This window comes from Oryza glaberrima, chromosome 9 (genome assembly GCF_000147395.1).
Source record: "Oryza glaberrima chromosome 9, OglaRS2, whole genome shotgun sequence".
Lineage (NCBI taxonomy): Eukaryota > Viridiplantae > Streptophyta > Magnoliopsida > Poales > Poaceae > Oryza > Oryza glaberrima.
Genome location: NC_068334.1, coordinates 6,589,722 through 6,607,416, shown reverse-complemented (window position 1 = coordinate 6,607,416; position 17,695 = coordinate 6,589,722). Strand labels below are relative to the sequence as shown.

General features: G+C 48.0%; 3 protein-coding genes across 3 annotated transcripts; all 3 read right to left on the bottom strand.

Moving 5' to 3' along the window:
- Window positions 1-203: 203 nt before the first annotated feature.
- Window positions 204-2,015, bottom strand: LOC127784004 (uncharacterized). Its single transcript, XM_052311174.1, has one exon. It carries the CDS (start codon window positions 2,013-2,015, stop codon window positions 372-374), a length of 1,644 nt encoding a protein of 547 aa, XP_052167134.1. The 3' UTR covers window positions 204-371.
- Window positions 2,016-9,461: 7,446 nt separating this feature from the next.
- Window positions 9,462-10,428, bottom strand: LOC127785255 (uncharacterized). The gene has a single exon (XM_052312688.1). The coding sequence runs from the start codon at window positions 10,369-10,371 to the stop codon at window positions 9,772-9,774; it is 600 nt and encodes a 199-aa protein (XP_052168648.1). The 5' UTR covers window positions 10,372-10,428; the 3' UTR covers window positions 9,462-9,771.
- An 888-nt stretch (window positions 10,429-11,316) lies between these two features.
- On the bottom strand, window positions 11,317-16,207 carry LOC127783526 (uncharacterized). Its single transcript, XM_052310716.1, has 12 exons — window positions 15,357-16,207; window positions 15,113-15,273; window positions 14,183-14,243; window positions 14,036-14,101; window positions 13,819-13,904; window positions 13,308-13,365; window positions 12,921-13,133; window positions 12,640-12,705; window positions 12,487-12,566; window positions 12,280-12,396; window positions 12,082-12,169; window positions 11,317-11,986 (listed from the first exon to the last, which is right to left on the bottom strand). Exons 1-10 carry the CDS (start codon window positions 16,143-16,145, stop codon window positions 12,282-12,284), a joined length of 1,695 nt encoding a protein of 564 aa, XP_052166676.1. The 5' UTR covers window positions 16,146-16,207; the 3' UTR covers window positions 11,317-11,986; window positions 12,082-12,169; window positions 12,280-12,281.
- Between the last annotated feature and the right edge of the window lie 1,488 nt (window positions 16,208-17,695).

Genomic DNA, 17,695 nt, shown 5'->3' with positions numbered 1-17,695 from the left:
TAGAAATACACCTAAAAGTGATTCATAAACTACAAGGACAAGTAATAAAAATCATGCAAAGGCTGGGCTGAATAGCCTCATCCAACATTGAGTTCTTCTTGAGAGCATTAAATTAATTAAGACACTCACAAATCACAATGTGAAGCCATAACATGCTTTGAGAACATTTTACATTTCAACTCATGATGGCATAAAGGCAAAAATAAACACAGTCGCCACTCATCTCATTATTGCAAGAAACAGATATACACAAGTACGTAACTCCTATGAAAAAGCAGTGAGTAGTGAGATTGTCATACGTACATGAGCGGTGCATGATATACATCCACTTTCTGGTTAGAGTTTGTAATCACATTTCAGTTATCCATCTACTAAGTACTGGCAAGCGCCTGTTGTATCTTATCAGCAACAATCGTTGCAACGATTGCTGGTGAAAACCTCTCAACCATATTCTCCCTTGCCTCCTTACCTTTTCTCCTCGCTTCTTCTCGATCACTGAATACATGTCTCATCAAAGTCCTCAGCCGATCGACAGATGGCTCAGCACAGAGATGACCCTTAAATGGCCCTTCTGTGACCTCAGTCAGCCTGTCAATGTCCAATGGGTACCCATTCTCCTCATTCAAGTACTCTGTTGGACCTGACCAATTCGTCACAATCACCGGCAGTTCCATGGACATGGCTTCGACCACCGGCCTGCCCCACCCCTCACCACGGGATGGTAGCACAAAGGCATCTGCAGCCTTGTACAACCTTGGAAGAGCAGACTGTGGGATATGCTCATCGATCAGCCGAACTTCTGCCCATCCATCCATAGGCTTCTCAATGCTGGAATCTTTGACGAAGCTACGGATTTTCCTATCGAAGTCTGTGTCAGAGTGGTAAGCACTGATCAGTAGGTAAAGCACAACATCATCGGCTCCAGAGAACTCCTGCAAGAAAGCTCTGAGCAGCACATCCCACCCCTTCCTCTGCTCCCATTTGAACACACTGAGGAACACAAAGCCTTTCCCTTTGGAGTTAACAGGGTCCAATCTTGAATCATCAGGCACCATCACAGGCACACCGATCGGCAAAGGAATGGCGGCGTGCTTCGCCGGATCGAAGAATCCTACATCCACAGCCTGCACAACCTTGACGACCTTGGAGGGATCCACCCCGCTCTTCACGAACGTCGACACGTGGAATTCCGTCGGCACCCAGACGGCGTCCATCTGGTTGCACCGCCTGACGTGCTCCGGCGAGACGCGGTCAGTCTCAAACATTGTGCGTCCAATGACGAACGCCGGCTCGTCGTAGCCGGTGGGCGGGCAAGGCAGGGACTCGTACATCGGCGGGTACCACGCGCCAGGCTCGCTGTGGCACACAACCACGGCGCGGAAGAGCTCGCACCGCGCGGTGGCGAGCCTGTAGGCCATGTTCTTGGACTCCTCGGGCAAGCCGAGCCAGAACTCCGGCGACTCCAGGTCGCCGTGGTGGGCGATAGCGAGCGTGAAGTTCACGGCGGCAGCGTCCGCGGCGTGTTCCTCAAGCGAGGCGACGTAGGACCACGCCTCGGAGCAGTAGCCGCCGCCGGAGGCGAAAGGGGCCATCCATAGAACACATGGTGGGCGTCGCGCGTCGGGCGAGGTGCCGGACGGGGGACCTCTCTCTTTCGAGCGGAGGAGGGAGGGATTTGGCCCGAGGAGGGAGCGGAGGAGGCGGGGGAGAGGATTGGGGGAGGTGGCGAGGAGGACGGCGACGACGACGGCGAGGAGAGCCGGCACCGAGAGGAGGCGGCGGCGGCGGTGGGGTTTGGGTTCTGGAGGGGGCGTTTGGATCGGAGAGCCTGGCATGGCGAGTGGGAGGAGGAGGAGGAGGCGGCTGGGTTGGCCTGGGTCACCGGCGGCGAGCTCACTCCTCTCGTCGGCGGCGTGGCAGATCGGCAGGTGGCGAGACCCAGCACGAACAGTAGAATGCCATCCTATGAGACTGGATCCAAAATTGGGTTTCGTCAAATTTTGCATACGTGCCATCTTTTTTTTTAAAAAAAAACTTGGCTAAAATACTAACACCGAAATTGGTTTCGATAAAATAGTACTCTCAGTTAGGACGTCTTCATTGGAATGCTATCCTACTTCCTCCTCCCTTAGAAACCGGAAAAGATTGTCGACCACCACCAAACGCCATGTCCATCGCCAACTGCTCACCTGCCCCCATCGTTTTCTTCTATGTGTCGTCTTACAACATCTCGGGAATCATCGATCACCACCACACTAAGCACCAACCCACATCATTGTATTCCCCTTGAAACGATGTTCTGGTCTCCTCCATCTCGTCGCACATTGCAGCAGCGTTAGTGGCGTCCTCGTTGTCTGCGGAGGCATCCGCAAGTGAGGCCGGCGCCATTCCTCGCCTTGCAGCAGCCGCAATAGATGTTTATGCCGTCCCTCGCATCGCTGCCGCTGCTGCAGATCGTGTGTTGTCCTTCGCCTCGTCACCTCCGCTGCGGATCACGGCCTCGGCGTCATCCCCGCCTCGCCATTGCTACTGATCTCGGCATTGGTGTTGTTCCTAGAGATGGCAATGGGCCCCCGTTCCCCGTTTCACCACGGGGAATTCACCTATTAGCAGGAGGGGATGGTTAGAATTGGTTCTCCATGGGAAACTAAATGGGAGGAGACATGTCCCCGTCAGTTCTCGCCGGGGTGGGGACGGTCCTCTATTCCCCGTCCCTACCCCTTGAGGTGACCCGCAAGTTTAATTTTTTTCACTTATCTTATGTAATTATGTTACTTGATAAGTGATAATCTCGTGTTTTTATCATAAATAAGTAGATATATTTATATAAAGTGTGAATATATGTGTTACATTATAGATAATTTAACATGTATATATTGTTCTACGCAGGGATGAAGACCCCACGGGAATTAATTCCCCGTGCAGGGGCGGGGATGGGAACCAAGTTTCCCCCGTTGTATCTTGTGGGGACGGGGATGGGGAAAAATTTTCTCACGGGGGCGGGGCTGGGGATGTATTCCTCGGCGGTGAATTCCCTGTTGTCATCTCTAGCTATTACTCACGACTTCGTTGCTGCTGTGGATGGATCCCAACTCCGTCCCTCGTTGGTAGCCATCTAGAAAATGTTGTGTCTGCTGCAACGGGTGAATGCCATGGTCACCGATGAGTTGCTCTGATGTTGAAAGGAGGAAGTAGATGTACTTAGAGGAAGGAAGAATCAGTCCAAGGGGGAACTTAGATGAGTCTGAACTTCCTTTTCTAGCTCAAGAAATCCTCTCAATAGGGATTGGGCAAGCAAGTTGTTTATTTATTTGATCGTACGCGGTTGTGAGATGGGACGTGAGTCAACCAAGTACATGTGTGTTCATAGTGTCCCCGGCACCTTCCTCCTAGCCGAGTATGGATGCTAAAGTTAGCTGGAGTGTGGGGCGAGCGCGTGGTAGATGGAACTCCTATTTACCGCATTTATTCTTGCACTTCCAACTTGAAGAGGAAGAAGCATCTGTTTTTGCATGTTCAATAGATGGGACAAATGATCTTGACCTGAAGCCTTTAACCAAAGAAAGGGAGAGTTGGTGAAGTCAGAGGTGTTCCCTAGATTCATGGAAGGACTTTTTTACTCTAAGGTTTCAAATTGATCGAGAAATGAATGATGAGTTGTTTAAGTTCCTGTTGAATCCGCTATGATCGATGTAGGTAGAAAGGGCATAAAGCCTCAGAATGCGGAAGGGAGCAGCAGGAAATATATTTTGCAGGGAAGTGGGGCATAAAGTGTCTATCTGTGCCAAGCAAATGCCATTGAAGCTGGCCTAGAGAGAAAAAAAATGGAAAAAAGAATGTCCTTTTATTCTCCCAAACAAGGCGATCAAGTTTGAAAAGAAGATAGATAAGTTCCTTGTGGTCAAAGCTTCGGAAAACCTCATGGCAGCCGGCCGACGTGGAGTGGGAACTTTACATACCTAATAGTAGTTGACTAAATCTCGGCAGGACCCACCACATACCATGTCCTATACGGAAACAACCTTCGGATATAGGAGGAGTTCCGATAAGGAAAGACAACCAGAGTTCTACATGGAAACGACAAGGACTACTCGGATTATATCCATATTGGTTTCCCTAGTTCTACTTGGACAAGGGGACACCTATGGGTATAAATACAAGACCCCCTAGGAGGGGAAGAGAGCAGACACCTACCAGGGAGAACCAACATAATCAACATACACCCACCAGAAGCCACAACATACAAGCCAACATACGCCAAGACAAGTCGCCGGATATCGACATCAGAGATACGCCTAGATCGACCCTATCCGGTACCTTCAGAGGCCGGCTGTAGGGATCTAGCACTGTCTCTGATTCCGTCGGGCGCGAGCTCGAGGAGGAAGGCTACCCTATTGTCGACTACGAGTCAGACCTTCAGACCGCCATGTCGACAACAGTTAGATAGGCTACCCCATATATTGTACTGGTGTGATTATGGTGAATAAAAAGCAACATCGGCTCTGGCCAACAGGATGTAGGGCTATTACCTGATAGCTCAGGGGCCTGAACCTATAAAAAAATCCTCGTCCCCATCTCTTTTACCTCAGTCTCGCGTATATCCTAGCACCGACGATCCCCATACTATGCAAATACTAGAATTGCGACATCAAACGTCGATAGTGGCGCGCCAGGTAGGGGGATTTTGATACTTCAGGATTTCGACGAGATGGGTTTAAGAGATGGACTTCGGCAACAAGCTACTCGACGACTTCAGCTGTGGGGAGATCCAACCTGTCCAAGTACATCTTCCGACTAGATCGGAACCATCATCGTCATCGACAACTTGGTCTATCGAGATCATCCAAGCCTCAAGCTCCGCGGCGTACCAAAAGATGTCAGATCGCCTGATATCGAACGAGTACGCAGCAAGGTAATTGGTAGATTGGTTTTTTAAATTGATCTACTAATTTCGTAGATACATCCGGCATGTATCTACAAAGGTACGCAATATTTTATCTGCAATTTATCGTACCTATTCAGATCATACAGTATTGTCAGATCCATAATTTATTATGTTTACCCAGAGCATGCTTTTTATACAATAATATCTATTGCGCGGGTGTCCCTGATGTTAAATGGACTACGATCTAACGCTGGGGGCTCGCTCCGTCTTCTTCTGTATAAGTCATGCTTGTTTACGGTTTACATAATGCCTGATATTTACATCTGCTCGTTATATCCTGATAATACTAGAAGATCCATGCAGTTTTTGAGTACATACTCGATATTATCTGCTATATGTCTTGCCTTCTAGAAAATAATTTTTAGGAACAACTGAGCACTCGAGTAGGTTGTGGTCAAGTATACTCCATAATCGAGAACATTCTCGACAAATACGGAGTTATCGCACCCAACCTACCAACGAAGACCGACGACCTATCTGATAGCACCGGCCATCGCTGGACTACTCGAGAAAAGGTTGTTAACGGATAATTCCTCGTGAACATCATCGGCTTGATCACCCGACATGATTGCGAGCGGACATCCGGATATGCTATAAGTTGGGTATGTGAGTCATGCTGGCCACATGATATGCACATGTAATAAACCAACTTTAGCGCCCCTATAGGTGATTAAGAGACTCCTACTCCTGGTTCTCGAACCAGTAAAACGTAGTGATCTCTCTCGCCTCACTTTAAGTGGTCGAGTTACGACTACTGCCTGGTCCTCGACCAGCGATGTAGCGTTTCTCCCACTACTTCCACTTTAAGTGGTCGAGTTACGACTACTGCCTGGTCCTCGACCAGCGATGTAGCGTTTCTCCCACTACTTCCACTTTAAGTGGTCGAGTTACGACTACTGCCTGGTCCTCGACCAGCGATGTAGCGTTTCTCCCACTACTTCCACTTTAAGTTGTCGAGTTATGACTACTGCCTGGTCCTCGACCAGCGATGTAGCGTTTCTCCCACTACTTCCACTTTAAGTGGTCGAGTTATGACTACTGCCTGGTCCTCGACCAGCAGTGTAGCGATTCTCCCACTATTTCTACTTCTAGTGATCGAGTTGCGACTACCACCTGGTCCTCGACCAGAGGTGTAGCGATTCTTCCATTACCTCTACTCCAACAAAGTTGACATCAGATACACAATATCACCAAGTGTTTTACCCAGAGATCCCTTACCACAAAAGACACCTAGCGTTGAAACCTGTCCTAATGTCCCTTTACGCCGTCTTGAAAAGGCCTCCGAGGAACCTAAGGGAACTTCTGCTGGGGACGCCCAGAGCCGATAAGGCCTTGTCGGATCCTTCAGAGACGAAAGACCATGTAAGATCTGGTCGTGTAAGAGTTCTCACCGTGCGTATTAACCAAGCCGTGTAATCGGAAATTGAGTTTTCCAACTTCATGGCTGGGGGCTAGGATCAGTGCTTGTTCAACCGAGGCAGGTCAAAGGTCCAAGAGCCTTATCTTCCGAGAATGATTCTCCGACGATAAGGCTGGGGGCTAGGGAGAGTGTATGACTCTACAAACTGACTGATCAGAGTCGGTAAGAGAGAAGACGCTCATATACAAAACACTGGAAAATTCTATTCGACGTTGACGAAGGCTCCATGTCTCTATGGTTCTACACCAAGATCGACTAAGTCGAGTACGACAAATGTTGACAAGGCTCCGTCGCAGACTCTACGCCTTCTCGATCACTCGAGAATGGTTTGGTGGATCTCGACAAGGAATACGGAATGAAGAAATGGTGTACCCGCCGAGATAAAATTTCTTGACTTCAATCCAAATTCTCGATTACAGCAAGACGAGAGACTTAGTCGCACGCTCTGTACTTTCTCGGTCGACATCAGAGATTGACTTAGACAAACCCTTTCGGTGCCCGCACGAGGCTGATAAAGGAAGTCTAACATTATCTCTAAACTCACCGAGAACGGTCATATGAGCTTGATAACAGTTCCTCCGAAGTCTGCGGTTGAGAATATGAACTCGTTCATTTGCATTGAAGTCGGGGGCTACTGTCAGGGTTATGGATACCACATACCTAATAGTAGTTGACTAAATCTCGGCAGGACCCACCACATACCATGTCCTATACAGAAACAACCTTCAGATATAGGAGGAGTTCCGATAAGGAAAGACAACCAGAGTTCTACATGGAAACGACAAGGACTACTCAGATTGTATCTATATTGGTTTCCCTAGTTCTACTTGAACAAGGGGACACCTATGGGTATAAATACAAGACCCCCTAGGAGGGGAAGAGAGCGGACGCCCACCAGGGAGAACCAACATAATCAACATACACCCACCAGAAGCCACAACATACAAGCCAACATACGCCAAGACAAGCCGCCGGATATCGACATCAGAGATACGCCTGGATCGACCCTATCCGGTACCTTCAGAGGCCGGCCGTAGGGATCTAGCACTGTCTTTGATTTCGTCGGGCGCGAGCTCGAGGAGGAAGGCTACCCTGTTGTCGACTACGAGTCAGACCTTCAGACCGCCATGTCGACAACAGTTAGATAGGCTACCCCACATATTGTACTGGTGTGATTATGGTGAATAAAAAGCAACATCGGCTCCGGCCAACAGGATGTAGGGCTATTACCTGATAGCTCAGGGGCCCGAACCTGTATAAAAATCCTCGTCCCCATCTCTTTTATCTCAGTCTCGCGTATATCCTAGCACCGACGATCCCCATACTATGCAAATACCAGAATTGCGACATCAAACGTCGACAACTACTATTGGCGCGACGAATGGAGATCACTGGTGAGGAGCATGGGGGAAAGTAGATTCTTGGTTGAATTTCAACGCTCTAGGCTCTTGAGATGGGTTCCCTTGAAACAAATAGAAGGTTTCTTCACTTTGACACCGGACCCCTGGAGATGGAGAACCCTAAGGATATGTTTGAGACATGGCTCATGATGAAAAGATCTCCGTTCAGTTATTGGACGTGGAGTCTCAATAAAGATGAGTATTCTGTTCTCAATTCCGATTGAATGGACATCTGTTTTATTTAAGAATTAGATCCCCAAGTAAGGCACTAGTCTCATATTCTATGAATGCCCATAATCGCTTGTGAAAGAATCAACTCTTCTTTGCGTGTTCACAACTGTCTTATCTAGTACTGTTACAGATTTCCTCATTTTCTTAATGCATAAGAAATCATTGTTACACAAGTATTCACCCTTGCTGGCTCTCGTAAGCAGTGTTTGTTGAGATTATAGGCATATAATGATTTAATCTATTCCATAAATAAATCATGACATTACAGATGATCTCTAGCATGAATGCATCATTAGATCTACACATGTAAACTACACAGTATAACATGAACAGATCAAATATGCGCAACATATTGAACACGTACCGAGGTGACGAAAAGACCGGCTGCTTGGTCGAAACTTTTCGCAGGCGTCTACGAAGGCACGAAACACGCGAGCGAAGAGGAAGGCGAGCCGTCGCGAACGAACAGGGAGCAGTCGCGCGAAGCGCTTCCCAAAAACCTTATTGCCGCCTTCTCCCGGTGCAGGACGTCGAAGGCAGAGGTTCCGGAGACCTGCTCTCCCGATCGCCGGTGCACGCCGGCGAGCGAGATGGAGTAGTCTACGAGCGACGGTGCAGTACAGAGTAGGAGGCAAACCCTAGATTGATTTCGCGTGTGTTCCGTGAAGACGGCAGGTCGGTTTATATAGAGAAGGGTCGCTTGATCAGGGCGCCCGCACGATCTCTACTGCGCGTAACTGAACCGGATAAGTCGCGCGTAACTTATCCGACTTATCCGGACTCCACGCCGTTTGCACGCAAAAAGAGGCTGCATCTGCGCAAGGGTGAGAAGCCAATTTTTTGGACCATTCGACGCGTACGTCATGCACGCGCGTCGCTTGCCCAGCCCAGGCGAGGCGAGCGAGCGCGCGCGTGTGTTTCCCCTCTTCTCTCCACCACACATGCTTCAAGTGGCTAGGAGGGCATCCTCCCTTTTAAGGAGGTCCCCCCTCCTAGAATAAGCAAGGTGGTACTAAACTCCACATGCATACCATCCCATGAGATGGGCTTTTGTGATTTTCCAAAGAATTAATCTTCGAGTGGGCTAAGACCCATTCATTAATTCCAACAGTGTTATAGTTGGAATAAGAGCTGCTCGAGAAAAAGCTATAGCTGTGGTTGAGCTAGCTTGCCATTGTTGGAAGAAGGATGACCGTCGTCGCCGCCGTTAAGTTACCCCTACCTCCTCTCTCTCTCCCTCATGCATCCCGATCCTGGAGGGAATGGGCAAAAACTTGAGAGTATTTTAGTTACCTGAAGGCTAGCAATCCCATGAAAGAAATCACCAAATCAAAAAATTTCACCACCTTTACAATTTAAATTAATTAATTCGTCAAAATTCAAAGTACATCGACCGTGATCACCTTCTAAGGCTTAATCCTCTAGAAATTAATTTGACAGGAATCAATCAACATACATACACATCATCGAAACCGTCCGCTGCCATATATACGTACGTACATGTGTAAGAATACACATATACGTATTAGTTACTCCCTCCGTTTCATAGTATATAAGATGCTTGATCTTTTTCCTAATTAATTTTTTAAAATTTTTTATTGAGTTTATAGAAAAAAATAGCAACATCTAAAACATCAAATTAGTTTTGTTAAATCTAACCGTAAATATATTTTGATATGAAAAATGTTGCTATGTTTTTTTATAAATTTGATCAAACTTAAGATGGCTAGTTTGATATGAAACGGAGGGAGTAATTGTGTGTGCATGCATGGGTGCTACGCCATGAGGTAGTCGGTGAGGCCGTTCATGGCGCGGCCGACGTAGGGGTGGCGGTGCGACTTGAACCAGCAGCGGCGGTTGAACACCAGCAGCATCTTCTGGCACTCGTGCTGCGGCAGGTCGCCGAGCAGCCTCCTCCCGCCGCCGCCCGAGCGGCCGTCGACGAACATCTCGTGCCCGTCGAACACCACGTTGCAGCCGCCGCCGCGGCGGCGGCACTCGCCGGAGGTGGCCTCCCGCCACGACGAGCTGAAGAGGGTGACGCCCTTCAGGTAGTTCCCCGCGCACGCCCACTTGCAGACGAGGCGGGCGTTGGGCGCCGGCTGCAGGTACGGCAGCTGCACCTCCCTGCCGGGGTCGGCGCGGAAGCTGTGGTAGAACTCGCTCCGGCCGCCGCCCTGCACGGCGTAGCAGCTCAGGTGCATGTTGTCCGACATGCGGTTGTCCACGAAGATGTGGTAGTCCTCGTCGGAGTTGGACTCCCAGCTGGACACGGCGCCCTCCACCGCCGCCGGCGCCGTCGTCGCGGCGGCGAGGAGGAGGGCGGCGGCGATGACGGCGGCGTCGACGTGGGCGCTTCGCCGGCCGGCCATCATGGTGGCGTCGTCGATCGGCGCCGGGTTTATTTTTGGTCAAGCTAGCCAGCAGGTGGCCAGCGGTGGACGCCTTAAGTAAGTAATTATTAGCGAGTTTGGGTTAAGGCATGGGTTGACCTTTTTTAGGTTTTGCTTATAATAGGTCAAACCTTTTATTATTTCAGGGCTTTATGAAGGCTTACCACGTGTGTGATTTTCAGTTTTTGGCTTAATTATATTAATCTTAACTAGTGCTTTGCTTATAGAAATTAAAGTCTCACTATTAAAAGCTCATTTTATATCTCAAAATATTTACTCCATTATCTATGTAAAAAAAGAGTTTGTCGCAAGTAAGTTTAATTAAACCTCATATTTTATGGAATTCGTAATATGAGAGTTTAGCAAACTCCATGAAAATTGTCTAAAATGGAGTTGATTGTCCAAGCACCTAACAATTTATGAGTCATAACCACACATCATGGATTCAATTAGGAGGAATCTACGAATCAGGCTTCCAATTTCCTCCAAAAATCTTAGACAATCGATGAAACATTAAATTATACGCGGTGAAAAAAATGAGCGATTAAAACATTTAATTTTTTTTGAAACACTGTGAAAACACGTTGAAACATATCGCTATTTCATATGAAACATTAATTTTTAATGGTTTGAAATATATGTTTTTTTCATCAGAATATAATCATACGATATCTTATTATAAATATTTAATTATAACGAATACAACAGTATAATCGAATCATAAATTGAATAAGTAAATATTTTATAGAAAATATATTTCGTATGAAACATGTGGTTTTAACTAGTTAAGACATGTTATTCTTTCATCATAATATAATTATGCAATATCGTATTGTAGAGATTTAATTATATTAATATATAATATCATATAATCAGATAGTAGAATAAATAGTTTAAGAAAAAATATTTAAAGTGAGTAAAAAGGAATGAAGAAAGAAGCTACTAGCTTGCTGCAGCCACCATACCATGCATGCAGCACAGCAGTAGTGAACGACCGATTTTTTTTCTTTGATCGGATACGCGAGCGTGAGTATTCTCCATTCAATCTACATGTACAAACGGGCCAAAAATCCACACATTCGACGAATTGACAATTTGACATGCACTCAGGGGCTCAATCATGCGAATCACTGGCCGAATTCAGACACACCGACAGGCTGAAATAACGTGAACTGATCGGCCGAATTGACGGATAATTACGGGCAGAAATTATACAAGCATTCACAGGGCAAATTTTGTGCCTGATTAATGTCTGCCCATATGGGACGTTTCACCACGTCGGGCTAAATAAGAAGCATCGGATTTTTTTTACACCATTATTTTTGTGAGCACCAAGAAATACAATGGAATTTCTACCTCCGTAAAAGCCATTTGGGTATTGGGTAAAGATATACAAAAACTGCCTCAATTTTTCTCTACCTTGATGATCATGCAACAAAAGCATAAAAAATTTCAACAGAAGACCTTTGATACAGAATGAACATTAGATGTGGAACTCTAGGGACATGTGATCCAGACCCTAGGGATGCCGACCAGTTGGATCTCCTGCTTCCACATTCGGTGAAAAATTGCACATTCAACACAAGATACCTGAAATCTATCCCGACCAGTTGGAAGAAAAATAGTCAATGATTACGCCAGTGAATAAACTTAAATGTGAACATGGAATCATAAATCATCGAGCATACTTACAGATGCAAAAGTCAGTCCGTCAAAATCATGTCAGTTGCATATGCAATGCCAAAATTGATAAAGGGCTCCTGTCCTGCTCCATTGAAATCTGTTGTTGATGGAACAGTATGCATCAGAAATGATCTAAACAGCAAATAAAGTAAAAGATCCTAAATCCTAATCCTATTGCAACAAGGCATGAGAAAAATTCTCATGTACCTCTACTTGTAGCCGACTTCTTTCATCAAGTGTCGATAGCTTCGCCCACGTATCGCACGTTGCCATAAGAATGCTATTGATTCTTGAAAGCTCAATTGTAACCTCTGCTGAACAAGCCTAGAGAAATCCATATAAAAGAATAATAATGACATCAGGTCACAAAATATATCTTACAGCATGCACAGTGCACAGAGTACAGGAACAAACCATCGAGCAAGGCAACGCTGAATTCCTCGAGTGATTGGCCGCATGAAGGATGGATCTCTTTGTTGATAAAGTAAACCAACCTAGTAAAATGCAATCATGTAAGGCATGCATCGTACCACTAGATCAATATTGAATAGCAATTAACCAAAATACCTCTGACATGGCGAGTACAGCAGGATCATCAAATATTTCCAGGCTGTCATCTGCTAGATAATTCACCTGTAAAATACAAACATTAAAGCCACTGAAGTTCTGGAATTCCATAATAAATTGATAATGCAAAATGCTGTAAAATAGATTCTGTAAAAACTAAAAAACATATTATTTTCTCCATGCAACCGAAACAAGAGGAACTTGTAACTCTCAAATACTGTGCCATGCCTATGTCTACTGCTAATAATCAAGAAATGCAGTAGAAAGAAGAGTTTTATTACCCCGAACTCAGTGTTTACAAAAGATTGCACGAAATCCATTAGTTGAATCTTTGCCCACTTATAGGATGCATCAGGGTTATCCCCCTGAGGCGGATGTCTCCATGGTGCACCAAAAGACAATCTATTTTCTGGTACTTTTCCCTCACGGACATCAGATGCGAACTTCTGTACCATTCCTAATGCTGCCTCCATTGCAGGATTCACAACAGAAACCTGTTTATAAAAAATGAAACGATCATGTTTTTTTCGTTCCTCTTGTTTTATCTGAAGTTTAGTAATTCTGATATTCATACACAATGAGTCAACGACGATGAAAGATTATAAAACTGAAACTAACTACAGTTTCCAAATTGGAACTAACTCAGATTTGATTTAAACTTTACTTACTTGCAAGTGTGCCAGGTATATGTCGATAATTTCCTCGATATTTTGATCATGCAAAACCCTGTAATGCAATAGATATTAAATAATGATAACAGTAATATGCAACATGGTACAGTTCAAATAACTCAGATATATCATGGATCGTTTTATTATGAAAGTTTTTAAAACTAATATTTATGGTAAAACTGCTCTAACAAACAGACTAATCTGAACCAAATCCGCTAACAAATATAAGTTTGGTAGAACAGAAAAGACAGACACTGTCGAGCTCATTGAGTTTGTTGCAAAGAATAGAAACATCCACATTTGGTCAGTTAGCCTTTCCTGTGATTCCATGAAAAAAGTACACCAGCTATATATCAAGCAAACAAGCATAAAAGATTTCATGTATAAATCAAAGGAGACCTTAAGAAGTAACTGCATTACCACCAGTGAATATCATAAATTAAGAACAGATAGTCTCAGTATGAAATAAAACACAAGAGAAATGGAAGATGAGGTGGATGTTGCTTACCCTGTGCTATCTGCATTCTGCTTCAACATGTAAATCTCAGATAATTGCCGTGGGTTTGTCCCAAGAACCTCATCCACAACTTTCCACTACAACTTCAATAAACACCATAAAGAAATTATGCATCAAGTTTGCAGATGATTAAAATAAAATAAAAGGAATGGATGAATATATCTTTAGCAGACAAAAGGAAACCTTAGTAGGCCTAAAATCTTACTACCTCCTTCTCACTGAAGAATTCAGGGACCATATGCAACTTAGCTTCCTGTGGTGTCCAACCAAATGTCTGTACCATCCAATTATCATTATGTAAGTAAATAAGGAAAATGAAAAACAAAACAGCAATACAAAGGTAAAATGAGCATACCTCACGAGAAATGAATATATTAGGAAAACCAAAATCAACAAATGCTTGTGAAGAATAGTAGCTGCAAGGATTATAAGATAAACATGAATCCATTAGTTTACATGTGGAATGTCCTCGGCGCTGTGCATCAAATTATTTAAAGAAAAAGTTTAACATCGCCCTTAAACTTTGATTGAAAGTCCATGTCCATCTAGCACCCTGAAGTTTGAAACAGGACATCCAACCCCCCAAACTATGCAATACCATTTATACAACACCCTAAGTTGGTTTTGCAAAGTGGTTTTTTTAATCTAATTTGTAATACATTGGACGGGTTTGATTACATGAATTATGCATTGGACATGTGTTAAAATCTCCACCAAAATATTTCGTTTTTACCATTTTTGCTCTCACTTACAAATGAATGTTGATATAACATTTAGTATGGCATCACTATGGAGCATAAATTGATGACCAAATTATTGATGATATGTAAATATCTTATATTAGTTACTCAAAACCACTCTTTTAAGCTCCCAAATATGCAACCACTATCCAAAACCACCTAAGGGGGTAATATCAATGGCATTACAGTGTTTGGGGTGTTGGATGTCCGGTTTTAAAGTTCAACGTGTTAGACGAACTTCTATCCAAAGTTTTGGTGGGTATACGGACCTTTTTCTTTATTTAACTTATAGACAAAAAAAGAACTCCATTAGACAACATGGCACAAGATGAAGAAACTATTCAAGTCAGGGACCAAAATGAAAACTATGATCATGTAGTTCTGGAATCTGGCTACCTTACTGTATTTATGGTACACTCACTTGTCCACGAAAAAGATCATTAATATACAAGCATATAGGTCGGAGTTCATGAGTTAAAAGAGTACCATCGACTGTTCTGTGCTGTGCTATATATGCGAATGGATAACTACAATCAGACACTCACCCATCTGAGGTAGACATAATGACCGGCAAGCACTGTTCGTTGGCACCGAGTGCAATCACCCTCCAAATCAAGCTATCATGATACATTGCCGCAGGCACCATCGTATCATCCTCGCAAGTCGCCTTCCTCAGCACATCCACATTGTTCAGCACCAGCTTTGGCTACAAATCACATCACCAATACAATACATATTAGGAAACAATAGTTAAACCACATTCACAACCAAAACAGATACCGAATTTACCTGAAAGAAATCCACCTCGGCCGCACCCGAGAGCACATCCAGCAACAGGCATGGCCAGTCGGTTGCGGAATTGGCCAGTGGCCTCGAGTACCGTCCAGTCCGATTCATCTCTCGCACCGCCTCCTTCCTCCACCCCTCTTGCATCCCGAGCACCTCCTTGGCCACACGCAGCGCCGCCATTGCCTCCTGCATGTACGCCTTCTCCTCCATGGAACAGTTGGTCGCCTCCCCCTCACCAATGCAGAAGGTGGAGTCGTCGCCATGCGCCGAGGAGGATGCGGCGAGGACAGCCCTCGCCCACAGCGTCGGGACTGGGTAACCGCCGCCGCCACGACCGCCGCGGCGGGCGGCTGGCCCCGCGAGGCGTGTCAGCGCGGTGTGGAGGCCGTGGGAGCGGGAGAGCGCGGCGAGCACGTCCTTGGACCCGACGGCGCCGCGGAGCACGGCGTCGCGCGCGAGGCCCTCGAGCGCGGACTCGAGGCGTAGGCGGAGGTCGGCGAGCGACGGCGCCGCGCCCTCGGCGGCGGGGAGGAGGAGCGACCACGGCGCGTCGGAGCCGGGGCGGAGGAAGTCGACGAATGCGGCGGCGTGCGGGGGCTCGGACCACCGCGGGAGGAGGCGGCGGAGGAGGAGGGTGGACTTGCCGACGCCGCGGGGCCCGTGGAGGACGAGCGGCTGCGGGACGCGCGGGCGGAGCGCGTGGTTGTGGAGCACCGTCTCGAGGACGGGGCGCGGGATCACGCGCCACGCCCGGCGGCGGCCGGCCGCTCCGGCGGACGCGGCGGCCATGGGCGGCGGCGGCGGGAGGTTGGTAGGGTTTTGTGGGAGGCTGCGGCGAAGGAATGGAAGAGAAGCAGGAGTGGAGACGGACAAGGCCACATCGCGGTGTGTCCCTTCTTTGCAGGCTAGGCCGGGCCGGGGAATACGATCTTCTGTTTGGTCCAGCCCATCCAAAACGAGGATGTTGGCTAGTGAAGGAAAAAGTACACCGAAGGTCCCTCAACTTGTCATCGAGTTACAAAATAGTCCCCCAACCGCAAAACCAGGTACTGGACGTCCCTCAACTAACAAAACCGTTCACTTTAGATCCTTCGGTGGTTTTTGACCTCGGTTTTATCCTATGTGGCGGCTGAGTCAGCGTGGGCCCCACATGTCAGTGTGACCACATCATCCTCCTCTCTCTTTTCCTCTCTTCTCTCCCATCCTCATCTCTCTCTCTCCATTCTCTGCTACGCCGGCCGTGCGAGGCGGGAGAGGCGTCAGGTGTCAATGGCCGGCGACGGGTGACGCGGCAGCGGTGGGGGGAGCAGCTGTGGACGAGCGGCGGGGAAGAGGCGGCGCGCTGGCGGCGAGGGGAGGAGCGGCACGCGGGCAGCGGGAGAGGAGGAAGGCGCGCCGACCACATGTTGACGCTGACGACCACCATGCCCGCCGCCTCCACCGCCTCCGCCACCGCCGCCTACTGGCTCACCGAGCCTTCGACGTCGCGCTCTTCCTCGCCCTCCTGTGCCGCCGGAGGCCGCTTCTGTTGGGGCCCATGCCCACGGCAGACGCGCTCCTCATGGCCGTCGTCTCCTCCGTCATCTTCGCTACCATGCTGCTCTCTGTACTTGCCGAGATACGTGACACGCGGTGGTTGTGGCGCGGCCGGAGCCGTCCCACGCCGTTCCCCTGGCTCCTCTGCTTCCCGCCGGGGACGCGCTTCTCCGGCCGCATCTTCTTCTAGTCCTACGCACACTACCTCTCCCGCTACCTCCACGCCGGGCTCTTCGTCGTGCTGTGCTGCCGCGAGGGTGTTCGCGCACGCAGCCTCCGTCGCCATGGCCTTCCTCTGGCGACGGCGGAGACGGAGACGGCTACTCCCCATCCGCAGCCGCGCTCAGTTGCCGCCGCCGCTGCCGCCTCTCCACCACTGCGCGACGGGAGCGGTGATAGGTGGAGCGGGCGCCGCAGCAAGCGAGCACGCGGGAAGAAGTTGGGCGGCGGCAGCGCCGGCCCGTGCTCCGCACATCATCCTCCTCGTCGCCATCCTTCGTGCTCATCCACGCATCGGCCTCACGTGTGCGACACCGAGGACAATGACCACCGCCACGCCCGGGCAACTTCATCGCGGGCGCGGACGCAGCCAGTTGATGCCGGGGGAGGAGCCACCCGGTGTCGAAGCAGCGACGCCGACGCCCTCCCTTCTCCTTCGTCGTCGGCCCCGCAGCCGCCGCCGACAGCGGCGGCCGCCCTCCTTTCCTGCCTCGCCCAGCGACCTCCTCCCCCCCACCCATCAGCCGCTCTGCAGAGAGGAGAAATGTGAGAGAGAAAGAGGAGGAAGAGAGAGAAGAGGGGAG